A 20,523-nucleotide genomic window follows, 5' to 3' on the forward strand; every position below is an offset into this window, starting at 1 on the left:
TGCATTTCCTAAAAAATGTTCCCAATAATCCGGTGCAAAAATTAAAAGCTGATAAAGCTATTCACATTCTGAATTGTTGCATTATGATAGTCTAGTGTAATCTTCACATCAGCCCAAGCAATTGGAGTAGCGCATGCATGACAAAGTGCTACAGTAATTCATTTAGCCTGCTAGGCAACCAGATGCACGAAACAACAGTTTTGGAGTTTTAGTTCTTATTAAACGCGTTCCTAATCCAGACCTGCAGAGGATCAATTATAGCTAGGCTTTGAGAGACCGCAGTCAATTTTTTTTTCACCTCTCAGGTAATAGGCTATATAAAAACCATTTTCATTTTGTAGGAGAGGTTCAATTGTTTACACAAGATAATGACTCGCCTCGCTAATGAATATTTTGTTAAGCCTAATTAAATAATCAATCAAGCAGCCCCGTATCCCCGCCCTGACCTGCCACAGAGGGCCATCTCCTCAGCAGACAGGCACGCCTTCAGCCCTCAGCTTCTGATCACATTTCCTTAGCAACGTGTTTCCCCCGGTGTCGCTTAGACGGCTCAGCTGTCTTATTCCCCACGGAGATACACATCTCACCTCTGACTAGCAAATTCTCCAGAATGATGGTACAAGTCACCGTCCCAGGGCGGAACACCTTTGCAACTTAATGGTGAGCATATATCCCACCGGCACAGACGATGAAACGGCGTTAATTGCAAGTCAGCAGAGTGGTGTCTGCTGCACCGTTTCTGCATGCAGCAGATGGTCCATGTGTACTCCCTACTAGTAAGATTAGCCGTCCATAGTAAATCCTGGGCCTAGCATTTGCAGGATGGGGGCAGAGGGACGCGTTAGCTACATTTAATGCTAAGCTGTAGTTCAATCTTGTTGACGTAGCCTCTTTCATCTTTGCATTATGGGCGATCGTGGCTCAAGAGTTGGGAGTTCGCCTTGTAATCGGAAGGTTGCCGGTTCGAGCCCCGGCTTGGACGGTCTCGGTCGTTGTGTCCTTGGGCAAGACACTTCACCCACTGCCTACTGGTGGTGGTCAGAGGGCCCGGTGGCGCCAGTGTCCGGCAGCCTCACCTCTGTCAGTGCGCCCCAGGGTGGCTGTGGCTACAATGTAGCAGTGTGTGAATGTGTGTGTGAATGGGTGGATGACTGGATATGTAAAGCGCTTTGGGGTCCTTAGGGACTAGTAAAGCGCTATATAAATACAGGCCATTTACCATATAATAACTTTTTAAAACTTCTCAAACTCTTAAGACTTGGTAGTTGTAGTAGTGTGCACAGTTATTATTATTATTGTTGTTGTTGTTGTTAGTGTAAAAAAAAAAAAATCAATGTCTTTAAATTAGGAGAAATTACTTATGACCGGTGTTGAACCAAAAAGGTTTTTTGTATAATGTCATCCAGCACACCCTGAGGTGTTCAGTAATCAAAATGTGACATCACCATGGGGGGAAAATAGTAAGACATGCGCCACTTGTTAAAGCTGGCTAACTTTAGCAACACACATTTTTATTTTAGTTCAAGTGAGTCACGTAGTTATGAAAATTGTCCACAAATCACCGGTTATGGTACATTTTGGATCCACGTGCAAATGGGATCTAAATCAAAAAGTTAAAAAAAAGATTTTTAAATAGATGTAACAGGAATAAACAAATGATCAATAAATGCAATAAGCTGGGAATTACCAGAGTGGACAGGATTAGAAATGAGAGTATCAGAGGGACAGCTGAGGTCGAGCACTTTGGAGAAAAAGAGGGACAAGGCTGAGATAGTCTGGGATAGTGGATTTACTGGACAAGGGATGTGGAATATGTAGCTGTTAGGCAGCAGGAAAAGAGGAAGACCACAGAGGAATTTGATGAAGGTAGCGAAGGAGGACATGCAGAGGGTTGTTGTGACAGAGCAGGATGCTAGGGATAGAGTGAGATGAAGGCAGATGCTTCGCTGTAAACCCACAAATAGTAAACCCACATTTAATTAAAAAATAAACAATATATTCAATGTAAGAACTCAGTTTTTTTTGTGTTTTTCCCCCTCGCACTAAAGAAAAGTTTCACGAGCAAATATTTCAACAACGTAAGAGTTTCTTTTCTATTTTAAAATTGCAAAGAATTTGGGGATTTCATCATCTACATGGGATTATATTAAAAGTTTCATGGAATCTGTGTGCACAGGGCACAGTGTCAAAACCAATACCGAACAGGAGAATCACATTAAAACCTTAAGTGACTCTAGTGGAAATCCCTGGCTGGCTCAGCAGTGCTAATAAAAACTATACTGGCAGTTAACAGTATATAGCCGCACAGATATCAGCTATAACGAGTTAAAACCAGTTGAACTGCATATGAGCAAGATTCAGAAGGCAATTGGCTTTTCTGGGTCCCAAGTTCATTTAAGAAGTATTGAGGTGAAGTGGAAATAAAATAAAAAACCCTTTTTTGTAAGTTATGAATGATACTTTCTCTAGGTTAAAGATGAGTTTATTAGCTCTGTATGGTTTGGTGTGCTCATGGCATGGACAACTTGCACAACAACTTGCCTATTTAGGTCAAATGAAACCAAATCATGTTTTTCTGGTGATTAAAAAACTGATAAACATGAAACTATTCGTTGTATAAGATTTAAAACACAAATATGTTGTTTAGGGGAAAATACACTGTCTTAGGTATACTGTACACTCGTGTGAAGTTTTTAAGAGAAGAGTTGGTGGAGATGGAGAAGAGATTTTTGCTTGACCTCCAGCATCCACACTTAACATTAGCATGCCACAAGCTCTATATAGGTGACTCAGAACAAACAAGAAAAACTATGGATAAAAATAACTAAATAAACGAAACTCTCCAAAGCAATTTTCTGGTCTGCAGGTGTGCCACATATTCTGGATCATGATAACCAAGCTGCCTCACAGACGTGCCTGCAGTATTTCCTTCATGCAGAGCTCTTAGGGCTCTGCGTGGCAGAAAGTGTATATACTGCAAATCCCCAAAGCACTGCACAAGTGTTACAAACAAACAAAAACTCACAGCCTTAACTTATTGAGGTTCTCCTCCAGAGCCCCAAATAAACAGGAAACACTGTAGACTATACAGGGGGGCTGGTGACTGATAAAGGTAGTGCCTAAAACAAACAAAAAAAGAGCAATTCATTTCAAGCTGGCAAAGCTGTTGTGCTGCTGGCTTTGACCTAATTTAACCCATGGTTTGAGATATTACAGACTTGAAAACATTCTGCAGTTTTGCTTCTTTCAAATGTTGTTTAAGGTTTTAGAGAGTAAAGAAAGAACAAAAAAACTAGGTGTCTGTGAAGTTTAATTTCCTATGCACTTCTATAAGATAAAGGCCAGAACTGTATGACTTGTCTTCTCAGTATTACTTTACATGATTCAGGAAACAGACCTGAAATTTGAGTGAAAATTGGTTTTGCCTTTGGCATCAATCACTTCATTTAGAGTAAGAAAATTGATGTACGGGCTAATTTTCAGGGGGCTTTAGGCCTGGATGCTCATCATTGTTATAGGTGATTAGTGGCGATCCACACATCTACCCAGGGAGCACAAACGATCAGTCCAGCAGCGGCTGTGGCCAGTAGCCTGCTGGTGGTTCACTGCTGTTTCAGAGACATCCCGCTGCTGATATAGTAATAAAGCTGATTTGTATCAGTTTGAAGGTTATAAATAATAACCAAAGCTCCTTTTCTTCTTATTATTATTATTAAATGTAGCTGAAGTGTTTTGGCTTTGTAAATATGTTCACGAGCCGGTCTGTGTTCGAACCCACTTAATGATGGTGGCAGTTGACCTTTTTCTGCTACTTTCCTACTCTGAAATGGGACAACATCTACCAAATCCATCACCACAGTGTTGACAAAAGTGAATTTAACAGTGAGTGGACAGAGAAATGAGTTCTGTGCCAGCTGCTTTAAAGTCTGTGTTTACTTCACAGTCAGACTTTCTCAGGTAAAATATCTGTTCCAGATTTTTTCTGTTGTTTTTTTTGTTTTGTTTTGTGTTGTTCACTCGGGAAGCTTTTAGAATGAATTGGTATGCTGATGACAAATGATGCTCTACCAAATATTGTCAAGTTGATAAAAGCCTACGAGTCTGTAATGCCGGTCATGAAGTTCATCTCATCGCATACCTCATGTGTGGCGATAAATTGAGAGATGATTTTCTTTCGCCTTCTGATTTAATCATTTCAGCAGATTCACTGTGGCACAGAGAGTTGCAAAAGACCCTTTCTTTGTTACGATGATCCTGAGGGACATGTTATGACAGAACAGCAGCAGATTTAATCAATGTAGGAGGCTTACAACTTGAATTCTAATTTAATTCTATTTAATTTAATATGCCGTACAAATATAAACTTCCGATAAGTCATCTCCAGTCCCTATGCAGCGAGGGGGAAAAAAGCAAAAAATACACTCAATACAGCACAATAGCAAACACCATCAGCATTCACTCACTGCAGCTGCCAGGCTGTGAAAAGTTCTGACGAAATGATAATGAGAAATTACCATATACAAGGACGCTTACACTATTTATCTCAACAATGTTTGCCTCAACTTACACCTGTGCGTCCTCGTTCTTGCAGAAGTGCCATTGTACTGTAACTAGCAATTGTGCCTCAGTCACTAACCACCATCTTCATCACTGTCTGTGCATCGTGCTGACAGCTTAATGAGCCAAACTTTGCTACTTGTGAAGAAAACAAGAAAATGTAATCTTTCTCATTAGTTGGCAAGTTAGCAAATGTTTTCAGATGTGGCCTAGTTTCTGATCAAACTAAGCTTTGTTATGTCAAATGTCCTCTTTGATCCAGTTCATCTAACCTATCTTCATCTAACCTACAGCGCTGTGTTGACTATTTATTACCGAGTAAGCTCCTGATCTCTTTCTTGAGTCATTTGGTCAAGAAAGTGACATTAATTGGGGAAAATGTCCTTCATTTGGTAATCTTCACATTTAAGTTGCCTAAACCATTTATTTAAGAACAAAGGGAGCTGATTATGAAAATATTTTGTCGATTAATTTTCTTTCAATCTCCGTATCAGCTATTGTAACCTGTGAGAGACAGCAATTGACATGTAACCTACCAGTATGATGCGATAATTCGTTGTGTCCTCCTCATGTCTCTCTCAGTCATCAGTCAAGCGAGGATTTACACAGCTCCCTTGATCCATTGCCCTCTACACACCTGCGTGATTGGCATCCTAAATTGTGGAGTGAACTGAGGTGCAATAATAGCAGGAGGCTGTTTGAGAAAATTAGTTGACCCCCACAAGCATTACCTTGCTTCTGACCCCATGGCCCTTATTAGCTGAACCATTTCACTGTGTGGCCCACAGTTTAATCCTAATTGATCAATACCTTTAAGGCCTCTTAATATCCGAAGAGAACCTTCTGGTCTGTTTATTTAAGTGGACGCCAAACACTATAGATTGGCGTGGAAGTATGAATGAGTATCGAATGCAATTTTAGATGGATTTCGAATCAGATTTGGTCAAGATCAAGATGGATAAATGTCATTTAGAGTTTAAATGAAGTTAACTGCGCAGAGACCTATGGTTTAAACAGCTTCTCAATGTATTATGAGTTATGATAGTAATTTGGTATTGAAACAAATGTGCTGATTACAACCGTTCGGTTTACTTGCTTAATGTATTCTTTCTGAATTCCAGTGGAAATGTGGCAAATAGATAGTCTTTCCTGGCCTTAGTGTGCCTTCTGTTATCTTTTTACTCATTCTGCTTGTTGATGTTGTCAATTTACTGCCACATGCATGGTGATATAAGGTGGTCTTCATTTCACTCCAACTTTGGGACAATTCATGGTGAGGCTGTTGGGGTGACCTGGGTCTTGTTTTTATGTGGTAGTTGAGATATAAACAAGTGTACTGCAGCATACAGCATTATGCAGTGCATTATTGAATTGTAGCTGATACTGTGAAAGTCCAATTTCGATTCAGAGTATACAGTACATCCTGACCTCTTGCCTAAATCACATTACTGGTTACAGGCGACTGATAGCAGTAAACATAGCTGCCACTACTGTGCTACTACTAATAGACAAAAACACCTTACAGTGACACAGTATTAGATTCTGGTGTTGTGCTGTTTTTGGTAGTTTCAGGGTTGTTGTGGATAATTTACAGTACTCTTTATATAAGGCAAAAAAAGAGTTTGTACAATTCTAAGGAATTTGAAAGTCAGTATTTCGACCAATTTTATTAACTCTCTTAGGCTTTTTTGTAATTTCTTTAAGTACAGGTAGTCTTCAGGAATAGTTTTTAAAGGAAACTCAGAACTCTTTGGATGTCGGCTGCCTTTTGTTCTGCACTGGCAGTGTGTTTGAGAGCATTGCCATGCTGAAAAACAAAGCTGCTGCTAATCAGAGGCTTTAAATATGCTTTATGGTGGATATTGAAATCTGATGGTTCTTTTCGGTATTCATAATTCCATCCCAAACACCACTGGTGGACATGTAGCCAAACCAAACCACGACAGAACCAATGTGTTTTACAGGTGGCACTCACTCTTGTACCTCTCCAGTATATATTGATTTTGATTTGAACCAATTTTTAAAAAAATTTAGATTCATCACAGCACAGGACTGTAATGAATGAAGCAGCCAATGTCCAAAGAAAACCTTTAAAGGATCATTAAGAAGCCTGGAAAGCTGTTTCTCCAGACCACTTTAAAAATGAAAGAAAGTTTGACTCCATGGAATCAAATTGTAAAGAGTTTAGGGTTTACTCTGTACTTTTGTATTGTACTATCTATGTAAAACTCTGATTTCCAATTTTATTGACAATTTTGTTACCATGTTTTCATTTTTTTTTTAAATTTGTTTGATGTTTTTTAGTCTGTAACCCATTAAAGTTGTTTGTTAGCCACTTTTTTAAAACCAATATAAGAAATTCCATATCTTCACATGTCTTTTGAAACATTGTAGGCATGCGACAGGGATGCTTAACATACTTTTACAACCTGTAAGCCAAGAGCAGCAGGCTTGACGATTCTCCAAATCCACAGTTTCATCTAATCAAGGATTAAACGTAATTGTGGATTAGAGTTTTGTTCCTACTGTGGTTATATTAATAAATGTAACAATGGAAAAATGTCAAAAGAAAAGAATATTTTGCAATGGCAATTGTTTTGATTTTATTGCAGTGGCACCAATCTGGGTTCTCAAGACATTTTCCATGGTAGAACACGTGCTTTATTTCTGCTTGTTTTCAATTTACAGGAGGTCCTGCTTCTGTACCTGTTGGTTGGCTGCCATTGATTCCGGGGGGAAAAAGCTTTTTTAAAATTACCCTTTTTAAAGCAATTTTTAAATCAGATTGACTGATGAGTCTATATGTCCGTTGTTGTTTTTTTATGTCCCAGTGGCCATTTAAAGGTAATTTAGATGAAAACTTTTGGCAACTTGCTTATTCACTTCCTGACCCAACCCTTTTAGGGATTTGTGTCTCCATCCAGTCTCGAACCAGGATTCCTTTGTGTATTATAATAACTTCCAAGTAAATACCTAAAACTTGCTTTTAGAAGAACTTGAATCATTAGTTCCAGTAGCAGCTCAAGATTCCTGGCATATTATGTAAACAGATCTGCTCAAAGTCTTTCTTTTTCAAAAAAAAAAAAAAAGGTTTAATGTACAAATTAAATTTCTTTGAATATATATTGAGTTTTTTAAGAGCTTTTTCTATTATCTCATAATGACATTCATTGATTTCTTTTCTCCTGTTTTATAATTATGAGACGTTTGTGAGGTGCTTTGTTTTACAGTATAGTTACAATATTCTGGCAAGAATCTCAATCATGTGTTTTTTGGTGCTTTTACACTAAAACCAACAGACTGCCAAAATGACATCTTTTTACAACGCATCAGTGTCCTGTCTGTCTGGCCACTTTTTTTGCCACCACGAAATTGCCGGACCCAAAATTGGAACTACTGTAACTATGGAGAAGGATCACATCTGTCACATTTTCTCCCCACACACAATGACCACAACTTCTGCTATAGAACTCTAATGTACGGGTTTCATACTTTTTGAAGTGTAGGCTTATTCACCAGCACCGCTCGCACCAGATAGAAAACATCAAAATGCTGAAAAAATAAAGGGATGCTCTGTTGCTATGAATGAATCCTTTCATATCTAATCTCCTTTGATTCATTGTCAATGTAAAAATACTGAACTTTAAATAAAAGTTAATTAAAAAACGAATAACTACATGTAAATGGCCATTGCACAGGTGCTGGTAATTATTATTCTGCAATCACTAAACCTATCCCACATTTTGTCTTCTTTTATTACAATTTTAATTCAATATTTTTTTCTCACAAATCAGCTGACAGGTTTCCAATTTGTTCGGTGAAACACAATAGTCATCTTCATCTCGTGTAAATGAAGTCTTCTGGGTCCCCACAGAACCCCCAAGACAATACTTGCAATCTCATTCATTTTATCACTCCCTCTTCTATTGATATTGGTGTTCCATATTCAGCGTTTTATTACTTATCGCCATGCAGTTATTCATATCAGCCCTTGTGAGCTGATCAAGAAGCAGAGTTTTTCTTGCAGCGAGGCTTCTCTACTTTGTTGTTTTATCTGGCGCACACGTATGAAAAAGGCCTGAGGGAGGAAGACAATGCTGTCTGCTTTAACTCATCTCGCTGCCTGACACTGAGGTATCAGGCACCAGCAGGGGAGAGAGAATATTTTATCTGACATTGTCACTCTCTGTAGAAACCTCCGGGTGGCTGAGGCTGCTGTGACACACTTGGTGGTCAGCAGCACTGCATATGATTATAACAGTTCCTGCTACCCTCGCAGAAACCATAGGTCTGTGGTGTTATTGTAAAATGAAATCTTCATAATAACAGCATGGGCTCAGTCACTTCTAGTGCTCTGGGTAAAGTTTTAAGCAGCAACAGTGTGTAGCCGTAAAACATATTTTAAAAAATCTCTTTGTTTTCTTCAGGCGATTGCTACTCTGGTGGACTTTGGAGTAAAGCATCACATAAAGTCGTTCTTAAAAGTCCCAAACTGATTTGGATTAAATACAGAGAAAGAGGAGACATGAGATCGTCATTGTTTCACGTGAGTCTCATTTTTGTGGCCATTCATATGATCCACTGCCAAATCCTTTGCAACAGGCAACCTTCAACCGAATGGCACCTTAAAAAAAACACCATCCAAATGAATTGGACTCTAATAGGGAACATCTGCAGGAGTGTTTCTGAGTGTTGGGATTCCCAGCAGGGAGACGAGTCAAGTGAGCAGCCTTTCAACTTCCCACAGATATGCCCACTTCAGCTACAACATGGAGACAAACTGCTGATGTCTGCTGATGAAACACTCAAGTCATATGGCATCAAACTCCTAAATGTGTCAAAAGAGAACTTTGAAAGCTGTTCTGCAACAGGACAGAGAGAAGATCAGTTTCTCTTCCCTCACAACATAAATGAAAGAGAGCAAGTCGATGCCAGGTGGCTCATGCCGGGTCACCGTTATTTTATTGCGCTGCACGAAGGAGACACGCAGCTGTGCACGCTAGGTTTGAGGCTGAACGTCACAGTTAAAACCCAACTTTGTCGGAGCTCCCCGATGCTTCGACTTTGTTCGGGGAACGGTGTCTGTCAAACAGGAGTCGGAGAGAGTGCATTCCACTGTCGATGTCACCACAAGTATTCCGGGAGGTTTTGTGAAAAGTTTGATGCTTGTTTGGATAACCCCTGTGAAAACAAAGGAGTCTGTTTGAGCAATGGATCGACAGATCCACACTACAGAACATATAAGTGTCTGTGTCCTCCACATTTTACAGGTGAGCACAAATGTCACTGATCCCATTTAATGAGTTCTCGTAATTGTTTGAATAAGGGCTTGGTCAGAGCATCTAAAAATAGTCCTATACATCACTTGTGGCTGTAACATGTTGCATTTGCTACAAAATCAAAGTTTGTAGAAGAAGTGTTTCTGAGAGACGTACTCATGTGCTGAAAGAACGTAAAAGCAGCTTCTCAATTATGGATTTATTGAACACATCAAGTTAATGTTTTTCACCATAACCCTCCGACACACTCATGTAATGCAAACAGAATAAATTTTTACATTGCTTGCATTCCAGATGACTTCCTTTTTTAAGCTCCTTGCTGAATTATCTACAGTAATGACTTTTTTTCTTTAACAAAATTAAAATCAAAGGCATTAGACCTCCGTGCATGCAAGCAAACTTGATTCTGCTCATCTACTGTTTTTTTTCTGTGCCTGGTCCTCTGTGAATAATCATCTAATGGGCTGTTTGTTTTAGGGGTTAACTGCTCTGAAATCATTGGGAAAGCAAACTGTGACAGCATCTGTGAAAATGGGACATGCCTTCAAATATCACCTGCATCCTTCAAATGCATCTGTGACAATCGTTTCTCTGGTAAGCATCTCTTATTTTAGAAGGCTGTTTATATAACGTAGATGGACTGTCTGGCTCAGTAACAATGAAGAGCTGCTCTTTAAACAGCATGTCACAGTTTTAATCACTACCAAGCAAATCACACAGTTTACTGCAATTCTGTATACAAAGCACAATGGAAAGTGTTTTTCCCTCACCTCCCAGAACCATGTAATTTCCCTCAAACAGGAGGGCTATCTTCAAATCATCATAAATCATAAAAAGATCAGCATTTCCTTGTGGGCTATAAACTTGATCCCACTCGATGTTATATTTGTCATCATAATATATGAAGGGGCCACTTCAAATCAAATACCTCATATTACAACCAGTGATGTGCCGCTCTAAAGGGCCTGGGCTATACTGCTAGCTAACGGAGCATGCCGGAGTTAATAAAATAAAGGTTTACGGCAATCAGGTAAAATGTAATTTATAGTGTATTGTTTCTGCTGAGAGCGCAAAGATAAAAATGAATGTTATTCAGTGCTCGTTATTTGAAGAATAAGTCCCATTTATGATAGTATTTATAATTGCCTTTTACAGGTGGCACACATCAGGCTTCCAAGTTCAGGATAAAACGAACGCGTCACTTTTTTCGGTCACAACAGAAACAACACGTGATGTAAAGTTGATACACATTAATATACATCTGAGAACTGGATATAGTTATGTGGAAATCCATCACTTTTCTTCTGCTCTGCTCATATTCACAGAGACAAATTGCATGGTTATATTATATTTAGGCTTAGGGTTAAAGTAGCTGATCGCCGTCTCTAAGAATCACTTACAAAAGCAAATCAAAGAGCATTGTGACACATTTTTCACTCCCAGCCAAGACCATCCACTTCAGAGACAGTGCTGGACGCTCATGTATAGGCGCTGAGTGGGACTTTTGCTGTGGCGAAGATGTATGGCACATTAGTGATTCGCTCATTATTTAGTCTCATCCGCTGTATTTTTGTATAGTCGGGTCAATCGTTATCACACACAAATGGTTACAAGACCTAGATGCTCTTCGGGCTGCCCTCGATATCACTCTCTGCTGTAAAAATCAAGCCTGCAATGAACTTTCTGGAGTAAAATCTCCAAGTGGCTTTTCACATTGATTCATTGTTTTGTTTGGAGCACAATTTGTCCTGGCAGCATTCTTGAAGTGTCACAGCTTCGCCTTTCGAGTCCAGCCCATGCTTTCAGCTTATTATTTTAGAGATGTTGTTTCAAGGTTACTTCCAGTACTGTTTGGCATATTCTTTTTTCTTTATAACAAGAGATTATTAAGGCCATACAAAAGAAGGAGAAAAAAAAAGTCATTTTAAAAGGTATTCTCGGATGTTTTGTGAAATGGCTCTGAAGATTTAAAAGAGAAAAAGATTACTGTAGCAAGATTACAGGATAATTTTCAAAATCTTTGAAAGAGGAAATTATCACTTTGCCTTCATCCCCTTGTTGGTAGTGAATGCCAGATACCTGCTGAATTGAATACTGAATATTTTCGATCAGGTAGAGGACATTATACTTATGTTAGTTCCTTAATGCAACACCGGTGGACTAGACTGTATGTTAAATTTGGTTCACATGAACTTTATCATATTTTCCTTTTATTCAAGTCTGAATTGCTCTTTGAAATGTAACTTTTTTCTCTAACTACAGCATTAGGAGTGAAACTAGTGGGGAAAAAAAGAGTCAAATGATTTTTGTGTTAGCTGTTTTTTGCTCTTGTTTTGTTTTGTTTCATGTAAAAGAAGCATTTTGCAAGCCTTTTAACCCAAGCTGTCAGTGATGACAGTATAATGATCACCAGCTACTTACATTTGTTAAAACCAAATAGTTGGCCCTATTAAAGAAAACATCTGCCCTTGTTTGAAGTCAAATAGATAATTCCTATAATTTCCATCAGAAACAAATTGTGGACTTACATGCTCTGACTGCTTTTGCAGCTTCTTGTAATTGGCTTTAATTGCTGCTGCTCCCTCAAATAAGCAGACTCCACTGGGTGCTTTCGCACAGTCATGGTGTCTTGGTGTCCCATCAGCTTCTTGGGAGTTCTGTAGAGCTCGTGCTTCCTTTACCTCCCTGCTGCAGTTGGCTCATTAATCAAGTGGAAGTTAGTGGCTGCTCCAGTGCTGGCTGCCCTCACAGGCCAAAGTCTATGCGCAGAGAATAATGAGCCAAACTCATGGGATGTTTCAAATGAGATTTTCTTTTGATTTGACTGTCTTCTACTCTACCTCTAGGGCATTTGTTGTTAAGTATTACCATCTTTATAAGACCATTTTCATTTGGAATATGGTGTTAATTGTTTCTAAAATCTTGTTGGTAATAAAGCCAAGTTTTGTAAGTTTAATTTGGTGTATATATGCAGTCATTAGCCTTGTTAAACTGTTTTAATTAGGCATTGACATGCTGGTGTTTTATGCATATTAGATGGATGCAATTCAAAGTCACTGCAGAAACAATGGTGTTTTAGATGAGAGCACAAATGTAAATGACTGTAATAAATATATAAACCATCGTCGGTGTTAACTAACATTGTTAGCATTTTACAGAGGGAATTATCATTATTATGCTTCATTAATACATATGAGAGATGGAAATTCTACAGGAAAGCAGTTTGTAGAGGTGCAGCTTTGAGTGGACCAGTTTTGAAAACTCAATTTCTGATGTAAAATGAGCTGAAGCAAAAAGCAAACTCTGAAGTTGGGTACAGTAAGATTGATGCCCACAGAGGAGGCTAGGAGGAGCCTCTGGGACATGAGCACTTGTATCAGCAGGGGGATTAAAGAAAATATGCAAAAAAAAGAAGTCACTAGAAAGATAAATGTGTAGGTGTCATGTGAGAAAGGAAAAAAAAAACCTCACAAGGGAATAACATCAAAATTTATTCACCTTGACCTTGCAGTGATTTCAGTCTAATTTTATCCTTTGTGCACAATATCACTGCAGCATTACTTTGTCCCTGGTTAAGTTCACAGTTGTGAAATTAAACTGCTGGCTAGAGCTTAGGTCAAAGTTACTTTATCTAAGAAAATGCTTACAATATGCTGAAAGCTGTGGCGCTCACTACTTAGTAAAATGCATGTTTATCAGTTAAAAATCTGTGTTAACTTTAATTTGGTGTATATCAAATGATGTATAAATAATAATAAAAAATAACACTGTGTTGTGCGCATAAAAAAATTTAATAATACAGCAGAATTTAATGAATAAACTTGTATACTTTTTAAAAAATAAAAAATAAAATGAGAACAGTGAAATATGAGAATAAAAATAAAATAGTATTTGAGCTGTAGTATAAAACTGTTCCAGGACATTTACCATGCGTTAATAAAAATCGATACAGCAGTTTACTGTGAGATTTTGTGTGACAATATTATATTGATACAAGGGCACTAAATATAGATATTTAATTAAATAAGTTAAAATACTCTGAAAATACTGCGAACTACAGGGTTCATCTCATGCGCCACCATCCTGAGGTAACGTTAGCTGAGCAAACTTAGATTAAATCACAGCAACCAAAAACAAACGAACACAAAAAAATCATCCAACACACTGGGACGCCTGATAGGAAGGAACCTGTCTACAAACAGTCGCAGTCTGACTTTGACTGACTGCAATCGCTGACTGAAGTTTTGTAAATAATTGCCATCTAATTTATAAATGTAGGCATATTCCTAACATGTTGCCATCAGTCTGAATCAATCTTTGGCTGCCAGCTGGTTGTATTCTGGTTATAATTCAATAAAACAGGAAGGTTGCTGAGCACAAATGTAATAGTAAAATATGATTTTTTGTTAAATGTGAACTTCTGCCTATATAGACAGCAACAGATATGTAATTTTAAGCAGTATATTACAGGTAAATGCTGTATTTTTTTTTTAAATATTACATTTAACTGTGAACATCACCCCATTCCATCTAATGGTACCATTTATGTCAGGTTTGCAGCAACAACATAAGAAAAAGTAATAATAAGTTCCATAGTCTTATCTTATTGAATAACACAGATATTGTCATAGTTTAACTTTGAGGGTATAAATTGCAGGTGAAAAAAGGTGATAAATCACAATATGTGTTATTTCAATAATCGGCATATCACAAAATGTTGAAAAAACTGCAATAAACAAAGAAAATAAAAATAATAAAAATGAATAATAATAAATAAAACAACAATAATAATAAAATTACAAGCCTATGTGGCATAACCCACATATACAAACATGGAGAAACTGTCAGGAATAATCACAGACCAGATATTTTCCTCACATTTTTTATTCTCATAAAAACCAGACTGCTTTTAATTAGCTCGGGTTTATCCCACATTTAATTATATTACTAGTGAGGCTTTTTACAGTGTTATCAAACAACTATTTTTCCTGTTTATGCTGTGTGTGCTGTGTGGCCTGATTTAATGGGATGGCAGCGGCGCTGTATGGCACAAGCACAAATTTAAATACACACACACAGCAGGAAGCATATTACCCTGAGACTGAGGCAGTTCTCCATCATGCGGGCTAAACGGAAAAAAAAAAACAAGAGGAGGCAATGCAATCCACTCCATCTTTACAGCTTTCAGGGGAAAAAAATTGATTTTTAGGTGAAGAGTTCCCAATAATTTGTGTTTGGCGCTGCAGGTTTGGTTTCCCTGAGGCGAATATGATATAAAATGATTATTTCACTCTGTACAGACACAAGACTGCTGTAAACTACAAGTAGAGTTAAACAACTCAAGTGACAGCTGTTATTATACTGCTAGTTTGTGATTTTTCATATCTGAATAACTTGAGAGTTTTACTTTTGACTCATTGTTTTGACTTTGGTGGGAACATCATCCTACCAATTTAGGATAGTAAATCAACAGAATAACAAGACGCGGTGACTCTGTGTACAGTCGGTCTTGCATCAAGTTTATTTGTGGGAGCATCTTTTTACAGTGTGTGAATGTGTGTGTGAATTGGTGGATGACTGAATGTAGTGTAAAGCGCTTTGGGGTCCTTAGGGACTAAGTAAAGCGCTATACAAATGCAGGCCATTTACCATTTATTTACCATTTTTAATATTATGCATGCATAGTGCCGGGAAATGGCCCTACACATGCCACTACCCTGTGTAAATGATTAAACCTGTCAGTCACCCCTTCATTCTTGGATTCTAAATCACGTCTGCATTTCATTTCTGGTGTGAAAATTCTTTGAAGTCATTCCATGCTTGTTAATTTCCATGTTTAATATTTGAGATTCAAGAGTATACAGAATAGTTAAATTCATGCTATGCTAAGAACGCCAGTAGACGCAGTATAGTTTCTAAATAAAAGTGCAGTAATCTATTTTGCTGGTTTTGCAGGCCCACCGTGTGAGAAGAGGAAAGCCTCCTGTGACCCAAATCCATGTAGAAATGGTGGTACATGTGAAGAGAGTCCCACAGGATTTGTTTGCCATTGTCCGGAACGATTTGCGGGCCTCTACTGCGAATCTCGAGTTAACTTCGATTGCAAGTCGTACCCATGTCAGGAGGAACAAATGTGCACTGCAGGGGATCGCGTGAGGACTTTATTTCCCTTATTTGTTTTCCCTCAGTGGGACGTAAACAAGAAATGGCACATGAAAATTAATAGTGTCTTGAAGCGAGATCAAATGCCTTCATTCTAAAAGCTCCGGGAGCAATTAATATTTCCCGGTGAAGAAGAGCTGTGGGAAAGGGTGTCTGCTTTCTCTAACATTTTGATTGAATGACCCAGTCCATATTTAAGTGCCAGTTTGAAATGGCTCTCATCAGAACCTTTTTGTAATTGGATGCCTGCTGCAATTTGCACCTTTCACGGGAAATGCTAGTATACTCATACATTTTGCAGAGGTGGTAGTGTTTCTAATGCTCTAGAGGATACTCTGGGGAAAATACAGCAGTGGTCTAATTGTCTTTCTCTACGACCTTTGTTTTGTTCATTACAGTTTGCCAAGTGCACTACACATTTTCGAGACCCACCTAAGGATACCTGAGCAGAGAAGAGTAAAGAGGACATTTATCAACATAATGCACATTATTGCTGCTGCTTGACATATATATTTTTTCCTAGAAGCATAATCTGTTTAACTTTGAATTACAAGAACATTAACATTTGTTAGCCTCTCATATCTAAAAACCATATTAAAACAAATGTAAAACCTATTATTTATTTAGATTATATTTAATGAAAGTGTAGAAGTCTGTAGCAAATATAACTGTGACTCAATGAAGGCCCATTTTTATCACTACAGTGATTTGCTCTTTTATTGATAATGTTCCGTGTTCCTACACTTGGAAATCGAATGTACCTTTTGTGTAATTTAAGCGTCCTATCCCAGGCTTGCAGGTGATCTAGGTTGTATTGCTTCTCCCATGCAGGGCTCTGAATGTGTCTGTGCAGATGGTAGTGCGGCCACAGCGTGCAAGAGGCAGAACAGCCTGTGTAGTCCATCACCATGTTTGAACAATTCCACCTGTGTGTCCAGGGGAAATGATTACATCTGCAGGTAAGAGGGAGATCTAATAATAGGAACATCAGAGTCTCTTCTTGAAGATGATTCGCGTTTCTTATGAATGCGTCTCCCTCTGAGAATGAATAAAAATGTGATTTTTTTTTCCACCTTTTGATGTGAGGAGGATTTAAAGCGGTTTTAAAAGCTCCAGGAAGTCATTGTTGAGAGTTGAAACAGAGACTTAAATGCTTTTCCTATGAAAACGTTTCCATTTCATGCCATTCATTTCTGCCATCTTTCAAGATATCCAGATATTAAACTGTACCAGACCACAAAACAGATAAACTGGTTTAATTTGTTTATCAGATAACAACTCTCACACAAGAAATTTGACTAAATAAGAACCAAATATAATACAAATATAGGGAAGTGTATATTTGGCATATTATACAGTATAGTTAATTTGATTCACATTAGAGCTTGATTTGGTATGATACGCTAACATCGCTAAGCATTTCAGAAAATGGGTAAAAAATGCTTACCTGATTAGCGACACGCCCCTGTCTTTATCAGAATCAGATCATGCGGAAAACTGAATTAGAATCCCAGAAATCTCGTATAAAGAAACAACACAGCATTGCTTGTTAGTGCTTAAAGCTCAAGGTGAATTGATTTTGATGACACTGACCGCCTCTCAACAGATGTCTGAGTGGGTTTTCTGGGAAGAATTGTGAAGAAATAATTGACTACTGCAGTCTGCTCAATATCAGCTGCCTAAATGAGGGATTGTGCTTGAGTGTAATTGGCGGATATCAGGTAAGTAATTTAAGGTTTCAGTCATAATGAAATGCAATAAAGCCCACGAAATATGACTCATGACGCATACAGAGTCGACGCAGCGTGAACTCATTCATAAGTGTTGTTAGGATTCATAAAATAAATGTTCTGTTTCGGTAGTAAGATTTTTAAAAATCTTTTTTGTGATAAAAACATGGGAGTGGTCCACTCTTCGTTATTGCATTTGATCATTTCCAGAGTAATATTGATCTAAATGGTGTATTGTAACCTTTTGCACTTTTCAGAAATTTGAGCATGTTGACCTTCCTGTGAATCTGTTTGGTGTGTGGCTTTTTTGTTAGCAAGTATTCATTTTTAGACTATAAAATCTGCTTTAATGATGCAACAGTTATGCACTGGATCGATTGTAATGATGAATGCTTCAGAATGGCAACTATTGCGTGATGTTCTTACAGTTGTCCCTGAATATAAAGTACATGCAGTACAAATACAGAGATAAGACCTGGTTTAGACATGTTTAAATGTTTGGGGGGTTTTCTAATGTTGTCTATATGACAGTGAAATACAAAGAGAATTACAGAAACATCAGTGGTAGTTCTATGACTACAGAAAGCAGTAATCCAATTCTAAGTCATTAAATCCTGGTGTATATGTGGAAGCTTTGTTCAGACTGACAGGTCCGGGTCTAATTTGCCTCCCAGTTTCTCAGTCTTCTCAAATGTCTGCATTTTTTACAACACCTGAGAGTGCTCTGTAATGCCCCATAGCTCCTAATTATTCTCCATCAGTCTTGTTCCATTAGACCACTGATAGGGTTCTTTATCTACGATCTACTTTTACATGCTTTATGTTGGTGCACGTTTGGTCAGAGATAGTCAAAAATTGTTGCTAACTGCAAGTGCAAGTTTTTCTTTTAATGTTTTCTTATATTTTTGTGACTTTTAGGGTTTGAATGTGAATAAATATTTACTGTGGGTAGTAATAAAATGGTTAGTGTGTCGTGTAGAAGCTCCATATGCACAACTAGAGATAACATAAAAATCATTTTAATGCTAGATATAGAGAGTAGTGTTTGTGTTTTTTCTCTTTGTAACACCTCGTGTTTGTGACAAAGAAACATCTGAGGTGCACATTTAGAGTGAAACCCTGTTTTAGCTTATTTGGATCAGATTTTTCTTATTGTCTATCCAGGATTTTAGTCTTCACAACTGCGTAATTGAATTTGCGTTAATGAAAAGGCAAAAAAAAAAAAAAAAAAAAAAGTACTATGAATTTTTATTTAAAGCTGTTCACTGAGTTCTGACTGTCAAAAATTATATTAATCTCCATTATATCGTGGTGATGGTAGAAATCTTGGTTGAAAACGTCTCAAAGCCAATTAAACCATCTTTAATATCTCTCGAAGTAATTTTTGGTGAACTGAAATTTATTTGAAGCTGTGATTTGTTCATTCATCTCCAGGCTCAAAATGTGCACGATTCAATGATTTCTCTCTAATACAGTGTGCTCTGTATGATACATTTTATTATAGATTGATGTATACTCTACTATATTACTGATCTTATGAATAATTTTCTGCATTCCTGCAGTGTGTTTGTGCCCGGGGTTGGGTTGGAGAATATTGTCAATATGTGGGTGATGCCTGTCAGATAAAGCCAAACAGCTGTTTGAATGGGGCAACATGCATTGCAACAAATCAGCCAACATCTCCCCCTCAGTACTCCTGCAAATGTCCCCTTGGCTTTACAGGTGAGATATCTTTGTTTTATTATCTCTTTTTGTTCCTTTTCAGTGAGTCTGTCCATCTGTGTCCTGGCAACAGACTTCTGTCTCCTAATTTGTACACACAGTTGTGGAATGCCGGTTATGGGATGAGGAATGACTGATTCCTTAACCTTAATGTTTGGGGAAAATCTGATGTAAAACTGGCAGAGGCTGACAGATACATGGTGTTGACATTTCTTGACATCTTGTTATATAAGCACCAACCAAAGTCAAGACACACAAAGCCACGGAGTGCTATCGTTTTCTGAATATTTTACTATTTTAAGATAGCCAATCCGCAGTCCACATGCAAGACATTTGACATGGAGCTTTCATGCTAAGAGCAAATCATAAATTATACATTTTGACTTTTGTTGGTGGTTTAAAGCAAAAGGCATAAAATCCATAAAGAACTTATGAGATGCTCATGTATTCCATTAAAAGTACATAACTGGTATCATGCTTGAATGTCGTCTATAGTGACAGAAAATGTTTTTTTTTCTTCTGTTTTCTTTGTTTTTTCTCATTAACTGGCAAGTGTGCATTAAAATTTTATGTCACATAAAACCACTTTGATAGGGAAATCTACTCTCCACTGTCACTTTGTCATAGAAGCAATGCATTATGCATAGCTAGCAAAAAAAGACATACAAACATGGTCAAGGTGTTCATGAAGAGTTCAGACATCAGTCGATCATGTTACATATTTGTAGACGCACAATGTTAACCCAACCTTAAATCCATAGATGGATCCCCAAACACAAACAAACCTCGTGAGAATATGTTCTTGATCTTTCTGTGGAACGTTTTTAAAATATAAATCCATAAATCAGCCATATGCTAATACCCACGCAGCTTCCATCAAGCAATCTCGAAACCGTCCCCCTGCCTTGGCACATAGCAGGGTTAGCATTGTAGTTCTGTTATAGACGTCTAATGCTGTAATTTCTTTTTCAAGAATCTGATTTAATTAATATCTCAAAAGACCGAACCACAGCTGGCTCAAGGGCTGCTGTTCCATAGCTGACCTCTGACCTCCCGGGGGAGTAGAACAAAAA

General features: G+C 37.9%; 1 protein-coding gene across 4 annotated transcripts in view; it reads left to right on the top strand.

The window, feature by feature from the left end:
* The first annotated feature begins 433 nt into the window (after positions 1 to 433).
* The window catches only part of eys (eyes shut homolog), a 183,194-nt gene continuing 163,104 nt past the window's right edge, over positions 434 to 20,523 (top strand). For 2 of the 4 annotated variants that reach the window (XM_082557788.1, XM_082557789.1), the window contains exons 1-7: positions 434 to 660; positions 8,985 to 9,827; positions 10,314 to 10,430; positions 15,792 to 15,988; positions 16,830 to 16,957; positions 17,605 to 17,719; positions 19,291 to 19,450. In XM_082557788.1, coding sequence (XP_082413914.1) covers positions 9,083 to 9,827; positions 10,314 to 10,430; positions 15,792 to 15,988; positions 16,830 to 16,957; positions 17,605 to 17,719; positions 19,291 to 19,450 — 1,462 coding nt within the window. In that variant the 5' untranslated portion in view covers positions 434 to 660; positions 8,985 to 9,082. Of the gene's footprint in view, positions 661 to 8,984; positions 9,828 to 10,313; positions 10,431 to 15,791; positions 15,989 to 16,396; positions 16,455 to 16,829; positions 16,958 to 17,604; positions 17,720 to 19,290; positions 19,451 to 20,523 lie in introns of those variants that run through there. The other 2 variants (XM_082557790.1, XM_082557791.1) reach the window with 2 other exon arrangements.

This window comes from Aulonocara stuartgranti (genome assembly GCF_965226115.1).
Source record: "Aulonocara stuartgranti genome assembly, chromosome: 13".
Classification (NCBI taxonomy): Eukaryota; Metazoa; Chordata; class Actinopteri; order Cichliformes; family Cichlidae; genus Aulonocara; species Aulonocara stuartgranti.